General features: G+C 36.4%; 3 protein-coding genes across 6 annotated transcripts; 1 reads left to right on the plus strand and 2 right to left on the minus strand.

Annotated features, from left to right (window-relative positions):
* Positions 1–791: 791 nt before the first annotated feature.
* Positions 792–2255, minus strand: LOC113285478 (purine permease 3-like). The gene is made up of 2 exons (XM_026534359.1): positions 1450–2255; positions 792–1346 (listed from the first exon to the last, which is right to left on the minus strand). The coding sequence occupies exons 1-2, from the start codon at positions 2212–2214 to the stop codon at positions 993–995; spliced, it is 1119 nt and encodes a 372-aa protein (XP_026390144.1). The 5' UTR covers positions 2215–2255; the 3' UTR covers positions 792–992.
* An 834-nt stretch (positions 2256–3089) lies between these two features.
* Positions 3090–5217, plus strand: LOC113285479. 2 transcript variants are annotated; one of them, XM_026534360.1, is made up of 3 exons: positions 3090–3175; positions 3911–4276; positions 4364–5217. In XM_026534360.1, the coding sequence occupies exons 2-3, from the start codon at positions 3914–3916 to the stop codon at positions 4790–4792; spliced, it is 792 nt and encodes a 263-aa protein (XP_026390145.1). In that variant the 5' UTR covers positions 3090–3175; positions 3911–3913; the 3' UTR covers positions 4793–5217. The 2 variants fall into 2 exon arrangements, with proteins under 2 accessions (XP_026390145.1, XP_026390146.1); XM_026534361.1 differs by lacking the exon at positions 3090–3175 and having other exon boundaries at positions 3581–4276.
* A 3778-nt stretch (positions 5218–8995) lies between these two features.
* LOC113287028 lies at positions 8996–21582 on the minus strand. 3 transcript variants are annotated; one of them, XM_026535684.1, is made up of 25 exons: positions 21374–21582; positions 20491–21095; positions 19854–19978; positions 19673–19767; positions 19333–19551; positions 18405–18495; positions 17620–17680; positions 15993–16058; positions 15028–15182; positions 14830–14900; positions 14459–14650; positions 14200–14235; positions 13854–13961; positions 13088–13177; positions 12835–12910; positions 12136–12232; positions 11992–12061; positions 11723–11899; positions 11486–11608; positions 11075–11158; positions 10743–10927; positions 10368–10506; positions 9924–9983; positions 9587–9658; positions 8996–9399 (listed from the first exon to the last, which is right to left on the minus strand). In XM_026535684.1, exons 2-25 carry the CDS (start codon positions 21048–21050, stop codon positions 9286–9288), a joined length of 3066 nt encoding a protein of 1021 aa, XP_026391469.1. In that variant the 5' UTR covers positions 21051–21095; positions 21374–21582; the 3' UTR covers positions 8996–9285. The 3 variants fall into 3 exon arrangements, with proteins under 3 accessions (XP_026391469.1, XP_026391468.1, XP_026391470.1); XM_026535683.1 differs by lacking the exon at positions 21374–21582 and having other exon boundaries at positions 20491–21312; XM_026535685.1 differs by lacking the exons at positions 15993–16058; positions 21374–21582 and having other exon boundaries at positions 20491–21311.
* Positions 21583–22126: the final 544 nt, after the last annotated feature.

Consider the following 22126-nt stretch of genomic DNA (forward strand, 5'->3'; position numbering starts at 1 on the left):
TTAGTTTTCAAATTAAGGTTTACATGTTATTTTATTTTTTGGCTTCAATTCAATTTTCCCCAACAAAAAGAATTTGAGAGGATTTTTTTTTTATTTATTCAAAGGAGAATGGAAAAGGTTAGAATGAATAGCTAAAGAAACGACAGAGAGATCCTGGGAAGAAGGTGTCATTTTTCTAAAGCTAAAAAGAACTTCTTTGCAAATCATTTTTTTATCGTACAGTTGTACAGTGAGAGAAGACATGATCTCCTGATCGAACGGACGGAAGATTGCTAGCTTATAATGCTTTTCCACGGTGTCGTGCAGGATAGCATTATCCTATGACCAAAAGGACAAAATATGACCCTAAAAAATTGAAGTCCATATCCCTGCTCACGACTACACTATGAATGTAGTGGGAAATGTTTTTTTTGAAGTGTGCTAATAATGTGTTCGAAATATTGACCAGTCAACTGGACTCATGTTCATGGTCAACTGCACTCGACACTATTTAGTCAGCGATCAATAATACGTTTTTCGAGTGTCTAGTAGAAGTGTACCCGCGTGCTTGGGTCAGTCAACTGGAATAGTTAATGATACGTTTGTGGTGCATTTGTGGGACTCTATGAGTCCTCGATTGACCAAAACAGTTACTAGATTTTGGAGGGCAAAAAAGGTGTAAAACAGTCACTAGAAGTACAAAACGTTGCTTTTGGAATTTCCGACAAGAAACAATAAGTGCGGAGAATTTTACCCTTTTTTAAGTCCTGTTCCGGCAAACAGCTCAATATAGTATGATCCTGTCATGGTTCTTTCCCAGTGTATAAATGCTTTATTACTGGATAGACTTTCATATTCAAAACATACGTTTAGGAAACTACAATTGAACACACAGTTGGAGTAAAATCAGAACAATCCAATTCCTGGGTAACAATTTGAAAAGTTATGGGCAGCTCACCAGGGACTCATTTATCACTAATTTTACTGTACCGTTAGTGCTTGATTCATACAGCTTATGGTTCTTCGTACTCATCTTCGACTTTGTCGAGTCTTTTTGTGGATTCCTTATTCATTACATTATTCATCATCTTGTATTCTCCATAGAAGTAAGAACAAAGACCCCAAAGACATAACGTCAACGCCATTCCCTTTAAACTTGTGAAATTTTCATGGTAACACATTACTGCTGCTACTCCTGTTAATGGGATTAGGACTGATGAGAGTATACCGTTGAAAAGAGCACTCGCGTAGAAGATTACGCCCATGGTTCCAACACCTGACAATTGCCATGTTATTGCGGTCGCGACCATTATGATATAATAGTTGGCTTTGCCAAGTTCAAAATCATTTGCTTCTCTAGGTATAGCCTGTGAAATTAATCAACATTATCCATGTGTATCAGTATGGGGATTGCTTAGGCAATTCTGTACCAGAAAATCCGTAATTTTCAACAATATATAGTTACGGTACCTGAAAATCCTTGTTTGCTAGCATCCCTATGACGCAAACGGTGGCTGAAAAAACCGAAAGAACGAATTGGAACTGCAACAAACTTGAATACGTGAGGTTTCTAATGGCTTTACTGAAAGCAAGTTCAATAAGAGGCATTATTAACCCAGCTAAAGCTGCAGCACTCAGCGTCAAAACAAATCCTAACAAATACTGAGCTTTTGATACACCAACTGGCCTATCCCCATCAGTATTAATACCCAACAACACTGATCCAAGTGTCATCACAACAACAGCATTTATTATGAATGCTGTGAACTTTTGCTTCACAATCAACCATGTAAAAAATGCAATAAAGCATAATTGAGTTGCCATGAGAAGGGATGAAGTTGACACTGGAATATAGGATAAACCCAATGCGTACATGAAAGTAACAAGACCATACATAACCCCAAGTATGGCACCCCAAAGAAACAACTTTGGTTCCAACCAAAAAGATGAAAAATAATTATCGGCGGATGATTTCGACCGAAAGAAGAGAAACATGAGAGGAAATATGAGAATTGGAAAACCAGCAGATGCAATAAAACTACTAAGCCATATACGACTGCCACCATGAAGATAGTATAGCCTCATTAAGAGAGGACTACCTATTGCACCAACAAAAACAATAGCACAATTGATAATGACTAACAGCCAGTTTTTGGTTTTCTTTGGTTTCTCCGTATGGGTGTTTGAATTGCCATTTTGGGTTGTTCCTAGAATCTCTAGTTTTTCAATATCCATGGCGGAAGCAATAATGATCTATTAGAGAGAAATAAAGATAGAGTTGCAAAGAAATATGTGGTGAAGGTGCCCATTATATAGTGCTGTCATGTGCATGAAAATGATGGTTGCTGTAACTTTATCAGCTCTAGAATCATTGGATCGACTAATATGGAAACATTATTTTCTTTTTGGCTACTAGTAATAGTAAAATATGACTCTTTTTGTTTAAAAACAAAACAAAAAATTGTACTACCATACTACCTCCGTGTTCTCCTGTAAAAGAGTTATTATCATTTTTTCATAGGTCAAATTGAAAAAAAAAAAAAAAGAACAAATGTTACCAACTCTTTTCCAGAAACGGAGAGAGAGTAGACAGAACAAAAGTTTTCCGCATGTAATGTAATGAAAAGGAGCTGTAAATGGGGTTGTTTTCTTCTTCTTTTGATCCGTAATGAATTCCAAACAGAGTGTTAATACCTACGCCAATAATTTTACCACTATATCACATTGACATGGTAATTTTGGACACCATAAAAAATGAGAGGCCAGAATATATAAGGCCAAATCTTATTAGTTGTGGAGCTCATTTCATCATGGTTCCCACTAAGAGTTAATAATAGAGGCTTTTGACTTTTGGTAGAATGCACGAGTCTTATAGGTCGTTTGGATATGAAAACAGAAGTAACTTTTCTACTTATTTAAGTTAAAGAGTTAAAAGCATGTTTGGATGACAAATTATACACCAACTTATTTAAGCAAAAAAGTAGCTTTTTTTTTGGAGTGAAAAAACTCGATTTCAAACTTCTCCCAGAAGTTGTTTTTAAACTTCTCCTCGGTGATGTCGTCTTTTTTTTCTTTTTTCTTTTTCTTTCCTTCTTAATACACTTTCCTCTCTCATTCGAACTCGTCTTCCTAGAACAAAAAAAAATTCAGAACAGCTTTGATTAGGAAGAGTACAAAGGGGTAATACCATTGAAAGGTATAAATCTTTAAAGAAAATTGATGAGATTTATGTTCTTTGTAGCATTTTTTTTTTCCAGATTGTAGAAGTACCGAAGCCTTTGATCTGATTATCTTAAAACTTTGATTTGTTGCATGATTTATTTTGTTTTTTTGATTCTTTTGAATGTATATTGATTTGTTTATGTAGATCTGATTATCTTAAAACTTCTGTAAGTAGTTGATGTAAGTCATGATATCATCTTTCCCATCTTTTTTAATTTTTCTTCATTCGATGTAGATTAAAAAATTTAAATGAAACAAATTGAAATTTTAGAGATCTTACAACTTTTGACTGTGGATTCTATTAATTTGTTTTGTTAGTATAGTTGAATCTTTAAAATTTTCATTTTGGTTGGGATGTTTATCATGATTTAAGAGAGCTGGTGGGTGTAGTCTTAATGAATAAGGAATTACTTAGCAATTAATCATATGAATAATAAATTGATTTGGTATCATCAATCATGAGAAGAACAACGTTATCAAGTTGGCTATGCCTACTGAACTTTCAATCCTCTCATGAAGTCCAGTTAGCATATTCCAAGGGTGCGTCTAAGGTTTCCGTCTATTTGCGATGAGATGTGCATTTATATAAAGCATTTTTCAGTTCTCCCATGAACTGCTGAATGTTAAGTTAATTTGATACTTTGGTTGCAGTGTATTCATGTCCTGTAGTAGGAAGTATTTATCATCTTGCGTCTTCCTTGTTTATTAGATTATGGCTTCAAGTTCAAACCAATCCCCATTGCCTTCGTTTGAAGATGCTAACGAAGTTCCGGCCAATTGGTCTCTAGTACATGAGTCACATTTCATAGAGTTGATGTTAGATAAGGTCCGAATATGTGGCGAAAATAGGCAAACAGGAACCTTTTCAAAGCATGATTGGACTGACATTAGGAAGCAGTTTCATAAGAAGTTTAGGTTTAAATATTCTTTGAAGTCGTTCAAGAACAAATTCACCAAGTTGAAGGAAAAGTACAAAGATCATAAGAAACTCGTGGAAGATAACACCGGATTAGGCTGGGATCCTGTTTTGTGTACCGTAGAGGCCTCAAATGAATGGTGGGATGAGCAAGTGAAGGTGGTGTTCAACTACTTTACCTTCTTTTTTTAGCTATCCAGCAACATTTTTATTTTGATGAAATACTAACTTTTCATTAACTAACAGAATTTTCCACGAACAAAGGTGTTCCGTGTATCTGGTTGCCCCGAATATCGGAAGCTACAAACTATATTTGGTGATACCGTGGCAACGGGAAATCTTAGACAGACACAAGAAGGTGGTTTTTCTTCTACGGATGGTGAAGATGAGATAAATATGACTGAAAATGGAAGTCCCACGCAACCATTAGATACACAGGTCTTCCCTAATGGTGGTGTCACGGCTGATAGGATGGAAGAAAATGTTGATTTTCGTCGTCGCTCGCAAACACCAAGTGGTAGCCACAGAAGTACCCATGTTCCCAATGATAGTGGTGATGTAGCTGGTGAGATGGAAGAAAATGTAGATAACCAATTCGTAGCCGTTCGTGTACACCGATTTGTAGTAGACGTGGCAGGAAAGAAAACAAGGCTAATGAGATCGGAGAGTCGTTAAAGATGTTAGCTTAAAATGCTAAAGCTAAACTAGAGGATAAAACAAAATATACCATCTCTGAATGCTTAGAAATTTTGGATTCAATGGGGGCACATGTTGGAAGGCACACATATGTGAAGGCGGTGAAAGTTCTTCAAAACCAAGGATGGAGAGAGACATTTATCAAAATGTCGAAAGATCGAAGGGATGATTGGATTGTTTCTATTGAAGATGGAACCTTTGACTAAAATGATGAAGCACTGTGAATCAAAGCTAGTGGTACTAATCTAGATGAAATTTTTTTGGTTACACATATTTACTAGCTAACCACAGGAAAATAGACTATGGGATATAGAAGGAGTTATAACACACTATCTGAAGTCAAGCCTTTTTGATTTTTGTTGATATTTTGGTGTAATTTTGGTTTAATTTGTAGGATGCAGAAGTATACCGTATATCTCATTGTTTGATTACTCATCATTTGCAGTGAAGATAATTGTAGGACATCCTATGTAATAGCTTGACTTGAGAATATATATAATATATATGGTTTTCATTATGAAAAAATTGTTGTCTTCATTATGTCTGTATCTTTTTGCTCCTTTTTCTTTTTTTTTCTGTTCTTTTAATTGTGTACTATTATTCATTTTCACATCTGGCTTCTCTTACATTTTTATGGTATTTTATGAATTAACAGGTTATTACATGAGTTCAGATAATGAATCCGGAACAAGTAGTGAAGATGAAGTCGTCGAGCTCGTTGTGAGGTATGTGGTAGAGCAAAATATAGGAAATTGCATTCCGAAGCAACCTTATAGGACCGACTCATTAACTGGTAAACAATATGTGTATAACATACTAAATGGGAATGTGAATCGGTGCCCAGAAATACTTCGTTTAGAAGTTGATGTATTGTACGACTTGTGTGATATATTGAGATACCGGGGTTTTTTACGTGATACTCGTAATGTTGCTGTTGAAGAACAAGTTTGTATTTTCTTGTATACAATAGGGCACAATGAATGTAACAGGTTGGTCGCAGATCGGTTCCAGCATTCTAACGAGACCATATCTCGTCATTTCAAGACAGTTTTAAAAGCCATATGCAGATTTTCAAAAGAAGTCATCAGATCTCCAAATTTTGATGTTATCCATCCTTATATTATGAGTAGGCGTGATAAGTATTACCCTTGGTTTAAGGTATACACCCTGGTCATCAATTATGTATGTTGTTGAGTTTAAGTACATGGATAATATAACATAACTACTATATTTTTTGTTGGTAGGATTGTGTTGGCGCGATCGATGGAACTCATATTAGTGCTTCAGTTCCAAGTGGTGCAGCACAAATACCATATCGAGGCAGGAAGACCTTGCCCACTCAAAATGTGATGTGTGTTTGTGATTTTGATATGTGTTTCACTTATGTTTTAGCTGGTTGGGAAGGCACAGCCAATGATGCAAGAATATTTATGGAAGCTGTCAGCGATCCGCAGTCAAAGTTCCCGCATCCCCATACAGGTGAATTTCCATTAATGTTATACTTCATTTTCTTTTTTATCTAGTTTGAGAGTGGAAGCTTAAAGATGAATCTATAAAATATGACTTCTTAAATTATGAAGAACGGGTGCTAGTAAAAAATAAATTACTCACTAACAATGCAAATTACATTTCCCAGGTGGGATTTTCATGATACATTATAGTTTATACATTGAAACCTTAGATATCTGTGATAATTATTATCGATTGGGAAGGAAAATATTATGTAGTTGACTCGGGATATTCAAATATGCTGGGATACTTAGCTCCATATAGAGGACAACGGTACCATCTCAATGATTATCCCGGAACCAGGTTACCTCTTAGTGCGAGGGAGAAATTTAACCATTCACACTCGTCATTGCGTAATATAATTGAACGGTGTTTTGGAGTACTGAAAGCTCGTTTTCCTATTTTGAAGATGATGCCATCGTATAGCTTGCGAAAGCAAAGAAATATTGTTATGGCATCATGTGCAATACATAATTTTATCAGAAGACACGCCATGGAAGACGATTTATTTTTAGAGTATGGAATTGATGACATGATTGTTCCTGGTGAAGGGCCGAGTGATCCTTCTGAAACTACAACTTATGCCAATTTATCTGCTAGTGAATCTCAAAAAAGAAGACATGAAATGGATTCTTATCGAGATGGGATTCAAACGGGCATGTCTAGGGCTGCACAAGACCCGCCCACGATACCCATACCCACCCGTACCCGCTAAACCCGTGGGTTTTTAGTCCATACCCGTATGTTGTGGGTGCGGGGTTGGTTATGAAAAAAAATACCCGCTGTCCGTGGGTGCGAGTTTGGTTTTAGCTCATACCCTCCCATACCCGCCCGAAAAACCCGCAAAATATATATCTTTAGATAAAATTAATCCTAGCCGTCCGATCCATTATGAAACCCTAATCCTAATAAACTCTCATTCACTTTCAGAGTTATTTAATTAATTTAATATGTTTTGCATTGACAAGAAGAACCGACGTGAACACCCTTTTCTTTTTTACCTAAGTTATACAGTACAGATCGTGCCTTGGACGTTCACATGGAGTTTGATTTATTAGGACTTATTCACGTGCACAGAGCGAAACCAATGAACCTTGAACCACGCATATCCATCCCTTTATTGGTTTGAGAAGTTTTGCTGAAACAGAGAAGATGGTGATTAGCAATATGACAAAACAGTTGTGAGAGCTACGCACAGATTCTACAAGTTTTGGATCAAATATTTATCTTGATTAAGAACGATGGAAGAGAGGGTTATGTCAAACAAAAAAGAAAGAGAGAATGAAAAATTAACGAGTAGCTAAAAAACAGTTAGGCAGCAAATATACGACAGTTAAATAGTCGGGTTAAACCCACTTAAACCCATACCCGCCCAACCCGCAGCGGGCGGGTGTTAACACCCGCCCGCTGTTTGTGGGTGCGGGGTTGGTTATAAAAAAAAAAACCGCAGCCTATGGGTGCGAGGTTGGTTTTAGCTTATACCCGCCCATGTGCAGCCCTAGGCATGTCCTTGCATTACCGCCTGCCTATGTGAAATGTTGTATAAGTTTTTGTAACTTTGATTAGATTTCGGCAAACATTATGCTCAACATCTATGGATATAAATTATATATATATATATATATATGTACTGATCTCATTTTCACAGTTATATTTAAGTTCATATCAAAATATTTGTTGGTTTCAGAGTAATTATTTTCAACATTAAAAAGTATAAAAATACTGATGATATTTTGACTTTTGGCTTCTGATTATGTGAATTTGTCAAATTAACGTATTTGCTTTTCAACTTAAAAGTTAGCCAGTTGCCAAACTAACTTTTCGACTTCTCAGAAGCACTTCTACTTCTGATATCCAAACAGGCTATTAACCACTCCACCAAGGGATGCAGCACAAATCAACTTTTCGACTTCTCAGAAGCACTTCTACTTCTGATATCCAAACAGGCTATTAACCACTCCACCAAGGGATGCAGCACAAATCAACTACATTGTGTGTGTAAGTTTAGCCTACTGAGAATAGGAACATTAGAGGCAAGACATTAGCATCAAAAGTGCACTTTAGCATCTGATTGACAATCTTGGGCATATTGGAGAATTCAAAAGTGCACTTTAGCATCAAACTTTACTTATTTTTCTGAAAATGGGCATCCGACTTTAATTAAGACTGCGGTTCTTTTTCAAAGAAGGATGTTGGTTCTTCGCAAACCAGTACTTTATCGAAAGTAACCATGTTAGTGTGGAAGATGCTAAGATGAATTTTGTTGATAGCCACACCTTAATTTACGCAAGAAAATTAAAATAATGACTAAATGCTAATACGTAGAGTCTACAGAACCGTTTGTTTGGCATATTCTACTAAGACCGATTATCATCCACCGAATGAGGGTTTCATGATAATAAACAAAATTATCAATGAACCATATCAATAAAGAAGTTGCAGAGACTAAAGATTATAGATATGAAAGTAATGGCTGAGCAAGGCATTCTACGGTTTCCAAGAATTGGTTATGCTGTCTAATATAATATCGATAAACTTTTCAGGGTGATACAGTATTCTTTTCTGATTTAATGATCTACTCTACATGAAAATTTCCTGCACACACAAGGATTTAATCCAGTAGTAAGTTTTTGTGTGGCACATCAGAGTCTAAGACGAACCAAATCCAATGCATGAGAAAGATTTCAGTTTATGATGAAAGAATGTTCATTATATATTATTGTGATATTTTAACTAAAGAAATGATTAACTTACTTTACACGTTTTTCTGCTACAAGGATCAGGTCAAAATTTTAGAGAACACAGGGCCGGAAAAGACCCTGGTTCCTTACAAGGCACTCCCTCCTTTTCTACTTGAACACAAGGGAAGAATAATGTGAGCTTTTCACCTCACCTCTATGTGGTTGTTACAAAGGATTTCTAGGTTACATACGGGGTCAAAACCATGTCAATTGATATGCTAATTAATCCCCGATTCCAAATGGCGTTCTCTTCCTGCTTCCACCTTCACCATACTGGTCATTCCATTTTCGCAACTCATTCATGCTTGAAGCATCATAAGCAACCGAAGCCCCAACCTAATAGAAAACCACAGCCCCGTAAAAATAAAAATTTCATCATGGCTGGAATACAAGTGAGAAGAATATCCGAGAGTTCATACGTGCATGTGTTGGTAAGAAATTTTACTTCAAAGGAACCCTAGTAGTAAAGACAGTTTAGGTTAACTACAACTTTAAATTCAAGGCATAAAGGGGATTTGTATACCTTTGCTTTTGCTTCAATAAAGTCTCCCAGATTAAGCGGTCTTAGTGCTGGAGCTATACTTTCAGAACACCCCTAGAAAACAAAAGATCACTAACATATGAATTTCAACTTTGATGAGAAGAAGAGCAAGAATAGGGAGGAATAAAGCAGCATTCTGAATCAGACACTGTGGTTCCTTTTTAGGTAAAAAGATAAGACATGGTAATTTTTACACACCTCGAGAAAGAATAACCAGAATTCCTTTTTCTTTGAAAAGGGAACTTAAAAAATAAAGGGCCAAACGCCTTGGCGGATGTTAAATTGTAGTAATATATAAGGTAAACCCACAACGACTTACCTTTCTTTCTTCTTCAAGAAGTTCTTGGACAGGCCTATACGCGGCAGCAATACACAAGTTCTGCACAAGGACAGGTAACAAATCAAGCTAGTTAAAGATTGCCCAAGGTGTAATTTGAACAGCTTAGATCATGTTGTGGTTAAAGATGGATTTTAAACACAGCTGTGGAGTCCGTTGAAGGTGATCTAAGGTGTTAATTTTTACACTAAGCTGGGAATAACAATGTTCTAAAAGCTGCATTGAACTTCGAACTCCTTAATATGCCCATTTTACACTTCACTTTCAGCAGTTGTGTTTCGATGTGAAAGGTCAACATGGTGAGACAACCATTTCCACAATAGCAACCCTCGGCCATCTCTTTGTGAGCCGTGAAGGACAATGTAAAATACTGTGTTAGCAAAGTTCAACCTCACAATTATAAGAAAACACGTGTTTGTACATTACCTTCAGATCACTTCCAGAGTATCCTTCAGTTGCATTTGAAAGCTCGCTATATTTGAAATCACACTCGAGGTTTTCTTGGGCAAGAAATATTTTTAGAATTTTCTTCCGGTTCTCAGCATCTGGTAAATCCACATATATCCTACATATAGAAGTTATAGCTGTAAGAACTATCACTTACAGATTTTTGGAAACATCATCTTAGTATGATACTAGGAATAGAAAACTAGACAGATAAGAAATTACGGCTCATGCAAGGCACTTGAGCCTCAGTGTAGCAATTAGAACTATATGTACAGAGGGTAAAACTGTCTAGCAATTAGAAGTATATCTCTAGCAAAAAGTTTAACTCAAAGGATGACATTTTAGATATCTTACCTTCTTGGCAAACGACGGATGACGGCATCATCAAGGTCAAATGGTCTATTGGTGGCACCGAGAACAAGGATTCTTTGGCTGTCTTTCGACCTCAGTCCATCCCAAGCTGCCATAAACTCATTTCTCATTCTTCTAGTTGCCTCATGTTCAGAGCCACCACCTCGGGCACCAAGCAAACTGTCAACCTATACCAACAAAATTTAGGACAGAGTAAACGATGTATGTTGAGATTTGAGCAAATACAAATCCAAAAAAGGCACAGCCAAGAAAAATTTGGGAATACGCACAAATGAATGAGCTCATTTATTTCCATAAGGTTTCAAAGTTCTCACCTCATCAACAAATATAATTACAGGGGCGAGCTTGCTAGCAAAAGAGAAAAGAGCCTTGGTAAGCTTTTCAGCATCTCCAAACCACTGATTCAGCATTCAGAAAGGAAAAGGAAATTAGGAAATTCAAAAGCTCCGCTGATGCTTTATATGGTTAAAGTATCGGTTATAGATTAGCACACGGCATTTAAAGAACATGATTCAACCAGTGACAAGGCCAATAAAACTTTCTAAATTCCATTTTGTATGTTGTGACAAATATCACCATGAGTGCTTCTTAGTTCTTACTACCTATACCAACTTGTGTGGGTGGATTTTATTGGAACTACAATAAAATCCTTCAGGAATTATACCTTAGTTAATCAGGTTGACCTAGTGGGAGTTGGTCATTACGGGTTCAAGTATTCTAAGTACCTTAGATGTGAGCATTGAACCAGTAATGCTTATAAAATTCGCTCCTGCTTCAGTTGCTATTGCTTTAGCAAGAAGGGTCTTTCCTGTTCCCGGAGGTCCAAAAAGTAGTATCCCTTTGCATGGCTGTAAGTCAGTACACAAAAATTAATTAAATGAGGTACAAAATAAAAACATACGCCAGAGAAACTAAGAAACATAGCTGCAGCAAAAACTAAGAAAATGCCTGCAAACATTCACCCGCAATAGATTTCCACGAGTGAACAACTCTGGTCTCCTCATTGGAAGAATTACAAGTTCATTTAATGTTTTTTTCACATCCTCAAGCGCACCAATATCTTCAAATTTGACTCCAACTTCACCTGGCGGAACCACTGCCGAAACAAAGTTGCTTTCAAACTCATCCTTAGCAAGGCTCTGCAATGAATAAGACACAATTGCATGAGAACTTACATAAAATATTTATAAAAAAAAAACAGATTTAGCCTAGTTCAGAAAGTTCTGCATACCTTCAGATCTTGTGTTGGTTGTCTAGATTTCATCTCCTCTTCCTTTAACCTCAGAATTGCAGTCTCCAGGCTTCAAAGAAAATGAAGATCAATCAACTGATAAACGGAGAGCATGAGGAAACTGACAATAAATTATGGTTATACCTTTCGCGGGGCACGTTCAACCTTTCCCCTTTTATTGAGGGAAGACTGCAGCCATAGAGGTAATTATTTCTAGCCCAGCCAACAACTTTTTCAGCTTCTGGATCGTGAAATGATGAAACACAAGTTAGTAACTGTACAGTTTAGCACGTCTACAGTGGATTTAGTAACTTACAGAAATCATCAAGCAATCATAAAGATCATGCTCATTGCAAAAACGAAAGAAGAAATACATACATATTAAATATGCACCCATAAATTCTTTTATGCGTAGTCTCTACAGGGGTCAGTCAATCCTGCTACCTAAGCATATTAATTTTATTAAGCAAAAGGGTATCAACATATTTCTGACATTTAAGTGTTGCAAAATGATTATTATGTATTGGCACATGTCACTGAATAATGCCCAAGCCACAGAAACCCTGGTAAGTTATATCTGACCTAATTTACAACAGGCAATTCCAGGAGAAAAAATGGTATGGTTAATGACTCTAGACTAAGAGAGAACACATTATAAATTTATAATCCTGGGAAGTAGTTCAAGACAACAATATGCAAGCACGTAACTTCATTTATTCATCCCTCATAAGGCCTATGTCATTGAGACAGAATTTTAAGTTATTCTTATCATACTTTACTAATAAGCTAATGATGTGCCTCATTTATTTAAGTAACATTTGATGAGTTATTTATATTTCTTACTCTGCTGAGTCAGGATCACGCCATCAGTATTTACATGCAAAAGCTCTGCACATGATAAATTATGCTCCTCCATTACCTGCACGACATAACTGTACATTAAATGAACCAAACAGATCAAAGTTGTTCACTAGCCCTGAAACTGTAAAAGCAAAATCAAACAAGCAGGCAACTACATTTGTAGCTTGTGTAAGGAACGGCGAAGTAGTTGAAGAAAGATATCAGCACCAGAAATTATATTATATTAGCAAGATACCTTGTGTAGCTCAGTCAGGTTACTCCTTGATATCACAATCTTCCTGTCTATTTCTATCTGTTTATTGAATGCCCCAAGAAGTTCCTCTTCCTACAAAAAGCACAAAAGCCAGAATTAACATTCTTTAGTCACAAAACAATTGTTGTAGGCGAATGCTTCTGACATTGTAGTTAAGTTAATATTTCTCATTCAAAAAGCAAAACAGCTCATTCTTGCTGTTTTTGTCTGAGGTAGATGCTCACATCATCACCAACATCTGATATAAGGTTTTATTCATAACTGCAGCTAGTAAAACTCTAAACGTTTTATTTTACTTAGTTCTGCAGCTAGTAAGACTCTAAACGTTTTATGTTAGTTAGTTTCATATTACTTACTGCCCAAATATTAACAATCCTTAATTCTGTTGTGGTAAAAAAAAAAGTAAAAGTTGTAGTCACCAGGAACGTGAAAAGCCATCATGAATCTCACTGAGATCGTGATTTTGCGCTCCTCAGTGAGATTCGAGCTGGGAGCGTGCTCCTAACAAGGGAGAAAGGCGCCCCCACTGATTGACTTTAAACCACCTCCCACGAAAATGCATTTACTACAAAGTGACGAGCAACTTCTATTCAATATCTGTAGTTCTACTGTTCTTATTGAGGTTAGCTACTTCATGCATACTACTTAATAGCTGTTACAGTTTATGAAAGCATATACCCATGATAGTTACACCGTGAAGCTACAACCGATATTTCATCCAATTTGATGCCTTGATATATCAATTTACCTTTGGAGGATGAAGTAAAACCACATTGGGGAACAGCTTATTTAACTCATTCTGCTGTGGTTTTTTTACGCCTTCCACTCCATCCGTAAGTTGCTTAAACGAAAAAGGCTGCAAATTACCAATAAACAACATGTCAATTTATCAAAAAAACATCATAAAAAAGTTAAATATTCTAAGAAAAGAGCTTAGCATGTTAGACATGTAATGAAAAAGAAACAACATATATGACAGTGCCTAACATACAATCCCCTCCGTGAATCAAGAAAATGAAAGAATGGAAGCAAGGGCCGACGGGGCAAAGGTAACGCATATGGCAACAAATCAAGAAAGGGAATAAATGACGTACCAATTTTTGGAGATTAAGACCAGGGATTAGCATTGTCTGTCAAACACGAGAATAAGAATTATTTGAAGGAAAGATAATGAAAATGGACAAATGCCCAAACCAAACACTGAATTTCTTTTTCCAACATCAAAAAGAACTTCCAGCAAAAAAATAGCAATCTCAGACTATACCGAGATAAAGGAGAATAGAGTTCCTCCAGTAATTGCTAATCTGAATTTAAATTTTCAATGCATACTTGTGTTAGAACTATAAAACTTACAAGTTTGTCCTTCTCTTTTGCCCCTGTTTCAACTTTGTTTTGTCCACAAATCAAAACAACAGGTCCTGATAATCGTTCAAACATCTGCTCCACCTTCTGTATAAAATATCTATGATGTGCTTTGGGGACTCCCCTCAACCACTGAGATGAGTCAGGGATATAGACAATAAGAGGTTCTAGGGATGGCAAAACCTGAAATGAAAAACCTTTAAAAGTTCAAGTAACTTCACATGCAAAAGGATTATATACAGCAGCCATAATAATCCATCATGATACCACAAAAAAGTAGGAATAGTATTTCTGTATATAATTTAAATAACTGGTCATTTTCAAATTCCCAGCTAAGCTACAATGTTGGTTGAGCTTTTAACCTCAGAAAGTGCCTCCAACGCGATGTACCAATCTAATGCCTCCATATCATGATCATGTTCTATATCATGAACTGCGAAAAAATAATCAGAAGATTGTTATAGCAAGTTTTTAAGATCTATCAACAAGTGAATAAAATCCCAAACAACGTTTCCACCACAACAAAATATTCGTATTAGCAAGCAAACGTCATGCCATACCATCTAGCCAATGAATCGAGGACGTCGCAGCTTCTTCAGCACTCATCCCATCCATCTTTTCTCCTTTGGTTGTCATGTCACCACTATCCACAATAACAGCTACCCGGTCCCCAGTCACCTCATATACCTCTCCCCGCTGGGCAGTTGACAAAGGCCTGTAAAATTGTCAAATACTGGATATTTAACCGCACGTCAATTGTTAGAATTTAATTTTGAAGTACCTAACTGGGTAACAAAGGGAGACTAAGTACTGTTAAAAGCAAAACAGAAACTCTAGATTATTTGAAACTCGTTGGCCTTCAACCTATTTACATAAACTACCCTCTACTTAGAGCTACATACATTGTCATTTTCAAATGCATAGCCACGTGTAGAGACATTATACATAACATCTGCCAATGAAGAACCTCAAAAGTTCAAGAGATCCAATTAACCAATAAATTTCGGATGGTTGAAAAGCTGGGACATTCTGGCCTGGAACATATATACATACCACTCCAGGACCAAATATTTACAGTATTAGTGTAACTGTTATCTTTTCCACAATCACTGTAAACCCAAACAGAAAACTGAATTTAGCCACATATTTATGATGTGGAAAACAAAACCTTCAGCTTTAATTGAAGAGGACAACCTTGGTCGTTCTTTATATAAGTTTGATTTCTTCAATTAATATTCTAAAATATATGCTCATGTATCACAGGTCCTCAAAAAGGCGAGCTTTTAATATATTTATCTACTGGTACAAAAGGACGTCAAAAAGCTAGCCATTAGACACCTAGATAAACAACAGTGACTTTTACAAAACAAGACATCATCTAGAGGTTTACGGTGGTGGGAGATGGGGAAGTGAAACGTTATCAATACGACAGTACGTCGATTTTCAAGAAGTTGTTAAAAGCAAGAAGGCAACAAACTCTCTGCCTGACATTGTGTCGAACTACTTGGAAGACTTACCAACCCACCTGGCACGAATAGTTGTATAAGCAGTTTTTGGACCATCAGTTGTTGGTATTTTTCCAAATAAAATCCTGTGATGCAATATACGACAATAATTAGGAGTTGGTTAAGTCATAGCTCATGGGACTGACGATGTTTAAGAAGGTCTTTGGGTAAGAATGACTGAGAAGTGACAGGCAGACCGTAGACTTAAAACTCTTTCCAGAATTTGATCGAGTTTCTCAAATACAACCAATGGCAAATTACCTTAGAGGTCCAGATCATATATACTGGATCCACACGGAAGTTTAGACTAAGGGAAGAGCAATATGACCCCAAGAGAGAATGTAGTCCAAAATGGAGATATGATACAACTACATCAAAGACTAAGCAAATCATCACAACATTGAATATTCCAAGCACCCCTAGCAGTTTTGAGGCTGCTTGATGAGGAACTCTGGTGTTTATTTTACAATGGTGAGAGTAGACAAACTTAGATTTATCAAGAGAGAACTCATTGTTCTACATAATCTGGAAATCCTTTTGTGAATATCAGCGTACGAACACCATGTGTTAAATGGGTACAGTTGAAGATGAATCCTATAAGATTAGTTACTAAATACTCATAAAAAAAACAAAGAAACTTGTTCTGGTGCAGGTAACGGAATTAGAAGAATGGGAGCGACTTAAGGAGGAGGTTAGCTGGAATAATGAGAGAAATAAAATGCACGCCTAAAACAGGAACCCAGATTTAGGGGATACCCCCACAAATTGGGGGATACTTCGGCATGGTAATTGTTGCAGTCGGCATGGTTTTACAGTGCCGACTACAACAGTAAAGTATCCCCCAATTTGTGGGGGTGTCCCCCAAATGGAATCCAAAAGAGATATGCCCTTAGTCTGAGAGGAAATACAGAGTGATATAACTACGGTAGGGAACTTGATATATTTAACCAATACTTGGCTATATATCATATTGTTCGAAATTTTCAACTTATAAGTGTATAAGACCAAAATAACCATAGCTTTCTTCACTCCCAGACAGATAAAACAGTAGTAGAGTGTGTCAACAGAATGTGCTTATGTAAACAAGATCAAGCTATAAAGCAAATTTTATGCTGAAAGTCTATCTGTTATTCTGATAAAAAATTGGATGACAGGACTTGATATAAATGTCTATTCTACCAATTGACCAAAATGTATTAACCAGTAGGTGAAGACGATATCTTACCTCACTGACTACAGCTCTAACTGATACTGAGAAGATCAATACTTACGATACATTTAACCAATCAGCTAGACACCTATAAGGAACAATATTCGATACCAAGGTAACACATATAGCCAAAGTTACAGCTCAATCGCATAGAGCAGATGGATCTAATCCTCAGCCTGTTAATCCATACATGTATTGTTCAGGAGCCTACAACTAATTATGGGAAGTCTAATCTTCAACGGAAAGGGGGGGAAATGAAATGGAGACCCGTAACTAATTATCCTAAAGACTAAAGGTTACCAGATGCATAACTAATGATACCGACACCAAAGTTTTCTAGAAAAAGAAAAGCTACCATTAATTATGAAATGTAAGCATCAGAAATGGCCACCCATATTGTGTGAATTGGATGAATGGAAAAGAAAAAAGAAAAAGACCTTTCATCGGCGTCAGTGTGTTCAGGAAGTACAGATTTCCCAACGTATTTGACACGATCCCCTGAAAAAGAAAGTATTACGCCAATTTTAATTATTTAACTGTTTCTAGATTAAAGTACCATATGGCTACAAAATTTCAAAAAAAAAAAACATCAACTAAATCCAGAAAATTTTCAAACAGGAGAATGTAAAAAGGTGCACAAATGCAGATAGTAGAGTAAAATAAAGTAGATGAGATGGCGAGCAACCAGAAGTCGACCTCTCCAAATGAGATGCATCGGGTAAAACATGACCCAATATTCCCTGGTCAAGTACAAACTATTGGTAGTAACAGAAAGTTAGAAAAAACATTTAACTTGAGCCAATTTGTTGGCTGCAACATTTCACAAGTAAGTATCCCTACGTCCTACGGGACTTAGGCCATCACCATCGACCACGGTCACTAAATAGTTGCCAGCTACCTCTTAATCACTTTCTAGTTTATAAAGGTTCAGTTCATGCTTAAATTACCAACAAAACTTTTGCACTTTAAGACAAGGCAGCCTCGATTCAAGCATTGATCAATGCACATAGATGAGTGTGGGTGTTTATCCACTCAAAATAACAGGCTCCATCTTGGATCACCAAAACTAAATTAAAAAAAAATAACAATCAGTCATTTTTAACGATCTTATAATATCGTTAACTAAAAACCTTAATGCAAAAGCAGCTAGTTGATGCACCAACAGAAAGCAACCAAACAGTGCATATCATTCAGCATAAACTAAGTTTACAGAAAACACTACCTTTCTGAAAAGTCCTTTCAGATTGCTCTTGTGTAGGAACAGTTGCTGTCTTATCTGATTCACTGATATTTTCAGCTTCTCCCGATACACTCTGTCAAAGTTGACAAGTCAGTATAAACAACAAAAAACTGCATGCAACAGCAAGTTTATTCACGTGATAAAAATTAAAGTACGAACATTCCCTAATTTGCTTTTACTTTTAGGTTTATTTTGCACTTCAGCTCTAGAAGCTTCTTCCATTAAGATGACAGTTCATTACCAAATTGAGCCCTACTAGTAAGATGAAATGGTGTTTCCTAGCCAACTCGGTCATCATCAAGCAACTTGAACTTATGCAAGGCTCATGGATAATTTTTTATTTTATTTTTGGACACGAAAAAAGATGGGAACATTGAAAGGTTGAGGTGGATAGCATTAGGATCATCAGAGAAAACAAAATAGCATTTAGCAAAGAAATAGAAATAAATAATTTTGACAAGTGATGAAAGCAGGAGAGATCAGTGGGTATATTATGTAACTTATGTTTTTAACCAGCACTACAAAGACTATTAAAGAGAGGTAAGAAAGGTCCACAAGGTCTCCGGCTAAGAATAAGAGCACAGTTAATATGGATTTAGATAGGGATGATTGGAGTAGGCCTCTTCAAAACAACATCAGAGGGTGTTAACCTAAGCATTTGATGAGTCTGACAATGCTACCGCTATTGCAGTGAATAAAACATAATAAACAGATAATCATTTCTCCTATATATCATGCCAATAGCTTGCTTTTAACAAGTTGTTGTAGACAGTAGACACTCAACCTAAAGCAAGAACTAGGTTTCTCGTTATCTATGTAACCTAATGTCATTTCTTCTGGGCCAACACTAATGAAATCAGATTAAATGTTACTCATTTTTTATGATAGCGACTTCATAAACATTACTTACATTCTCATTCTCATTCTCATATTGGACAAGCTTTTTGAGATTCTCAGCAGCCGCAGCCACAGCTTCTGCAACATCTTCACTGTCAGATTTTGACTCACTGCCACTTCCACAATCCTCTTCGTTGCTTGTATCAGTGTCGGAATCTCTCATAAGCTCGTCCTCTGACTCTGAATTATCATCGTCTGACTCACTTTCCGATGTACACTGTTCATTAAGATCCTACATTACAAATGTTATGTTAAACGTCGTAACAAACCCCTTGTGTTATTTTAAGTAGGATAAAAAACTAAATAAATGTCGCTGGTCAATGAAAAAACTCAAGGGAGCATATAAAGCTTACATAAGGTGCAAGAACACTGCTATCAAGCACCAATATAGGTACTTCCATGTCCCGAGCAAGTGCCTTAACGAATCTTTCACGATAAAGCTCAGTTCCTGCAGGTTCCCATTAATTTGCCATTAGTATTAAAAAGTTCTGAATAAGACTCAGTGGGAACTTGAGTTGAGGACTTCTAAACAACCTGGTATGCTCTGAAGCAGTATTCTTCCACTTGAAGAGGTCAATCGCGCACCATAAGATGCAGTGAACTCCTTATGTAACAAATGTGACGCAGCACACTCCACCAACAATTTTTTCGTGGTTTCGCTGAAGAAGAAAAAACACATCAAGTAAATATTAGGGTGTGGCATCAGTAGAAAAATGACAAGAAAGAGGAGAAAAAATATAGCAGTGACAAAAAAAAACAAACAACTTCGTAGATTTTTTTCCCTACAACTACTCCAGACTTTTCTCAAGACAAAGAATCCAACTTCAGATTAAAGAGTACATGAAGTGGCTGTAATTTGTATTCTTGCTACAAGAGAATGGTAATTGTTGAAAATTTTAAATGTTATGTGGCGCATTTCTAACTATCAATTATTTTTAATCCTAGTACCACGTTTTTTCCAACTAAGATCCAATGCAAGATAATCTTATGCTTTTCACCTATTTTGCAGAAATGAAATGACAACATCTTGTACATTATTTTCAGTGAAAAACATATCACTATTCAACTCAACTTTATTGGAGGAAACCAATATTAAAGAGTTTCCTGCATTTAAGAAGAAAAATAAAAAACATGCTTGGTATTATGAGATACACCAGGAGAAAGCACTTACTTAATATAGTATGGAAACGTTTCCCATGAAACACCAATTTTCTCTGGCGGCACCACCATCCGCAAGAAATCCATCTTGAATCTTTCCCGTCTAGATAAAAACGGAGACTCATTCTTTTTACTTTCCCGTAACAACGACTCATTCTTCAGCCATTCTTTCTGATCCTGTTCGCCAAGCTGTGCATGAGCATCACCGTTCTTCACATCTATCTTTACCTTCTCCTTCGGGAGTTTCCCCTTATCAACATTATTACTCGCATCTTTTACTGGTATTTGTTTATCATCATTTGCATTCGTTCCATTGTCTTTAGAACTATAATACCTTACCGAACTACTCCTCCAACGTGCATCGAACCTCCCAACCTTACTACTAACATCAAAACGATTCGACGGAATATTTCCAACTCTTGATTGTTGATTACCACAAAACCCTGCCCCGCAAAAAGAATGAGCGTGGGCAGAAGAAGAATCAACGTGAAACGACCTAACCAAACATTTGTATGGTTGTTGAATTATTGAATCCAATTGTTTACTTCTACATCTGAATATCCTTGTATACATTATAACTTACAATTTAAGTATTTCCCATTAGTTCATCTCATTTCCCTGAAATTCCCAATAGACCAAAAACATCTAATTAAACTTCCATGCTGCAAATTTCAACAATACAACTAATGGGTTCAACAGTAAATCCTGATTATCAGATCAAAATCTAAGTTTCAAAAACATTACATTTAACCTAAAACCATGACAAAACCAAATAAAGGTATCATTTTTCTGAGAGATTGAATGAAAAAAAATGCAGCCAGAAAATGGAGTCATTGGTACAGAGGAAATATAGGTGAAGAGAATATGAAAAATAAAGAGTAGAGAAAAAAACCGACCTTCTAGGGTTTGGGATTGGTGAAAATGGCTCTGTCGCCTTATTCTGAGGATAAATTTTAGGGTTTTAAATGGATTAGAATCAAAATAGATGGATTAAAATGATGATTTATTATAACCAAATCCTCTGGAACCGAGGATGAAGAGGAAATCTATTGAAACTCCTCCTGTTGTACTTCCGTCTCAAACATGTAATCTGACCTAACGTAATCTTTGTTGGTGGAGTCTGCTCAGAATTAGAGTTAGAGTTAGGATCTGGGCTTGGGTTGTGAGTTTTCTTTTGTGAAAACTACAGGGAGACCCATTCTTACACATTTTCCTACTGTGAAACCCACATCCACAAAATCTCACGGGCGCACCCAAAAGCGGCCAACAAATTATTTGCAGGTCCAGAGTTTTCAAAATTCGTTTATTTTTTTTTTATTTCTCAATTTAGCCTCACTTTCAGTTTCAATTTATCCTGTTTATTTTCGAGAGATTGATTATTGAGAATTGTCCTTGATTACGGAGATTCAATTTACTCAGCAAGCTTTAGCCTCACTTGTCCTTGATTGCCAAGATTCAATTTACTCAGCAAAGCTTCAGGTTCGTTCGTTTTTATTCCAATCTTGATTCTGATTTTTGTTCAATCTTGATTCGATTCTATGTTTTAGTTTCTGTAAGATTAAGATCTATTATTTTAGGTTTCCGAAGCTTAATTTAATTTTTCGAATCGTTTTTTAGATCTTTTAAGCTTGTTTTTGAATTTTTGTTTA

The sequence above is a fragment of the Papaver somniferum genome, chromosome 6 (genome assembly GCF_003573695.1).
Source record: "Papaver somniferum cultivar HN1 chromosome 6, ASM357369v1, whole genome shotgun sequence".
Taxonomy (NCBI): Eukaryota; Viridiplantae; Streptophyta; class Magnoliopsida; order Ranunculales; family Papaveraceae; genus Papaver; species Papaver somniferum.

Excerpts from the sequence above, each read along its gene's own strand:
- LOC113285479 (XM_026534360.1), top strand. The coding sequence starts at position 3,914 with ATGGCTTCAAGTTCAAACCAATCCCCATTGCCTTCGTTTGAAGATGCT. Across the intron at positions 4,277-4,363 it reads GGTGGGATGAGCAAGTGAAG|AATTTTCCACGAACAAAGGT; the intron begins GTGGTGTTCAAC and ends ATTAACTAACAG.
- LOC113285478 (XM_026534359.1), bottom strand. The coding sequence starts at position 2,214 with ATGGATATTGAAAAACTAGAGATTCTAGGAACAACCCAAAATGGCAAT. Across the intron at positions 1,347-1,449 it reads TAGCAAACAAGGATTTTCAG|GCTATACCTAGAGAAGCAAA; the intron begins GTACCGTAACTA and ends TTAATTTCACAG.
- LOC113287028 (XM_026535684.1), bottom strand. The coding sequence starts at position 21,050 with ATGTATACAAGGATATTCAGATGTAGAAGTAAACAATTGGATTCAATA. Across the intron at positions 14,651-14,829 it reads CGTTGGAGGCACTTTCTGAG|GTTTTGCCATCCCTAGAACC; the intron begins GTTAAAAGCTCA and ends TTTTCATTTCAG. Across the intron at positions 10,928-11,074 it reads TAATTATATTTGTTGATGAG|GTTGACAGTTTGCTTGGTGC; the intron begins GTGAGAACTTTG and ends TTGTTGGTATAG.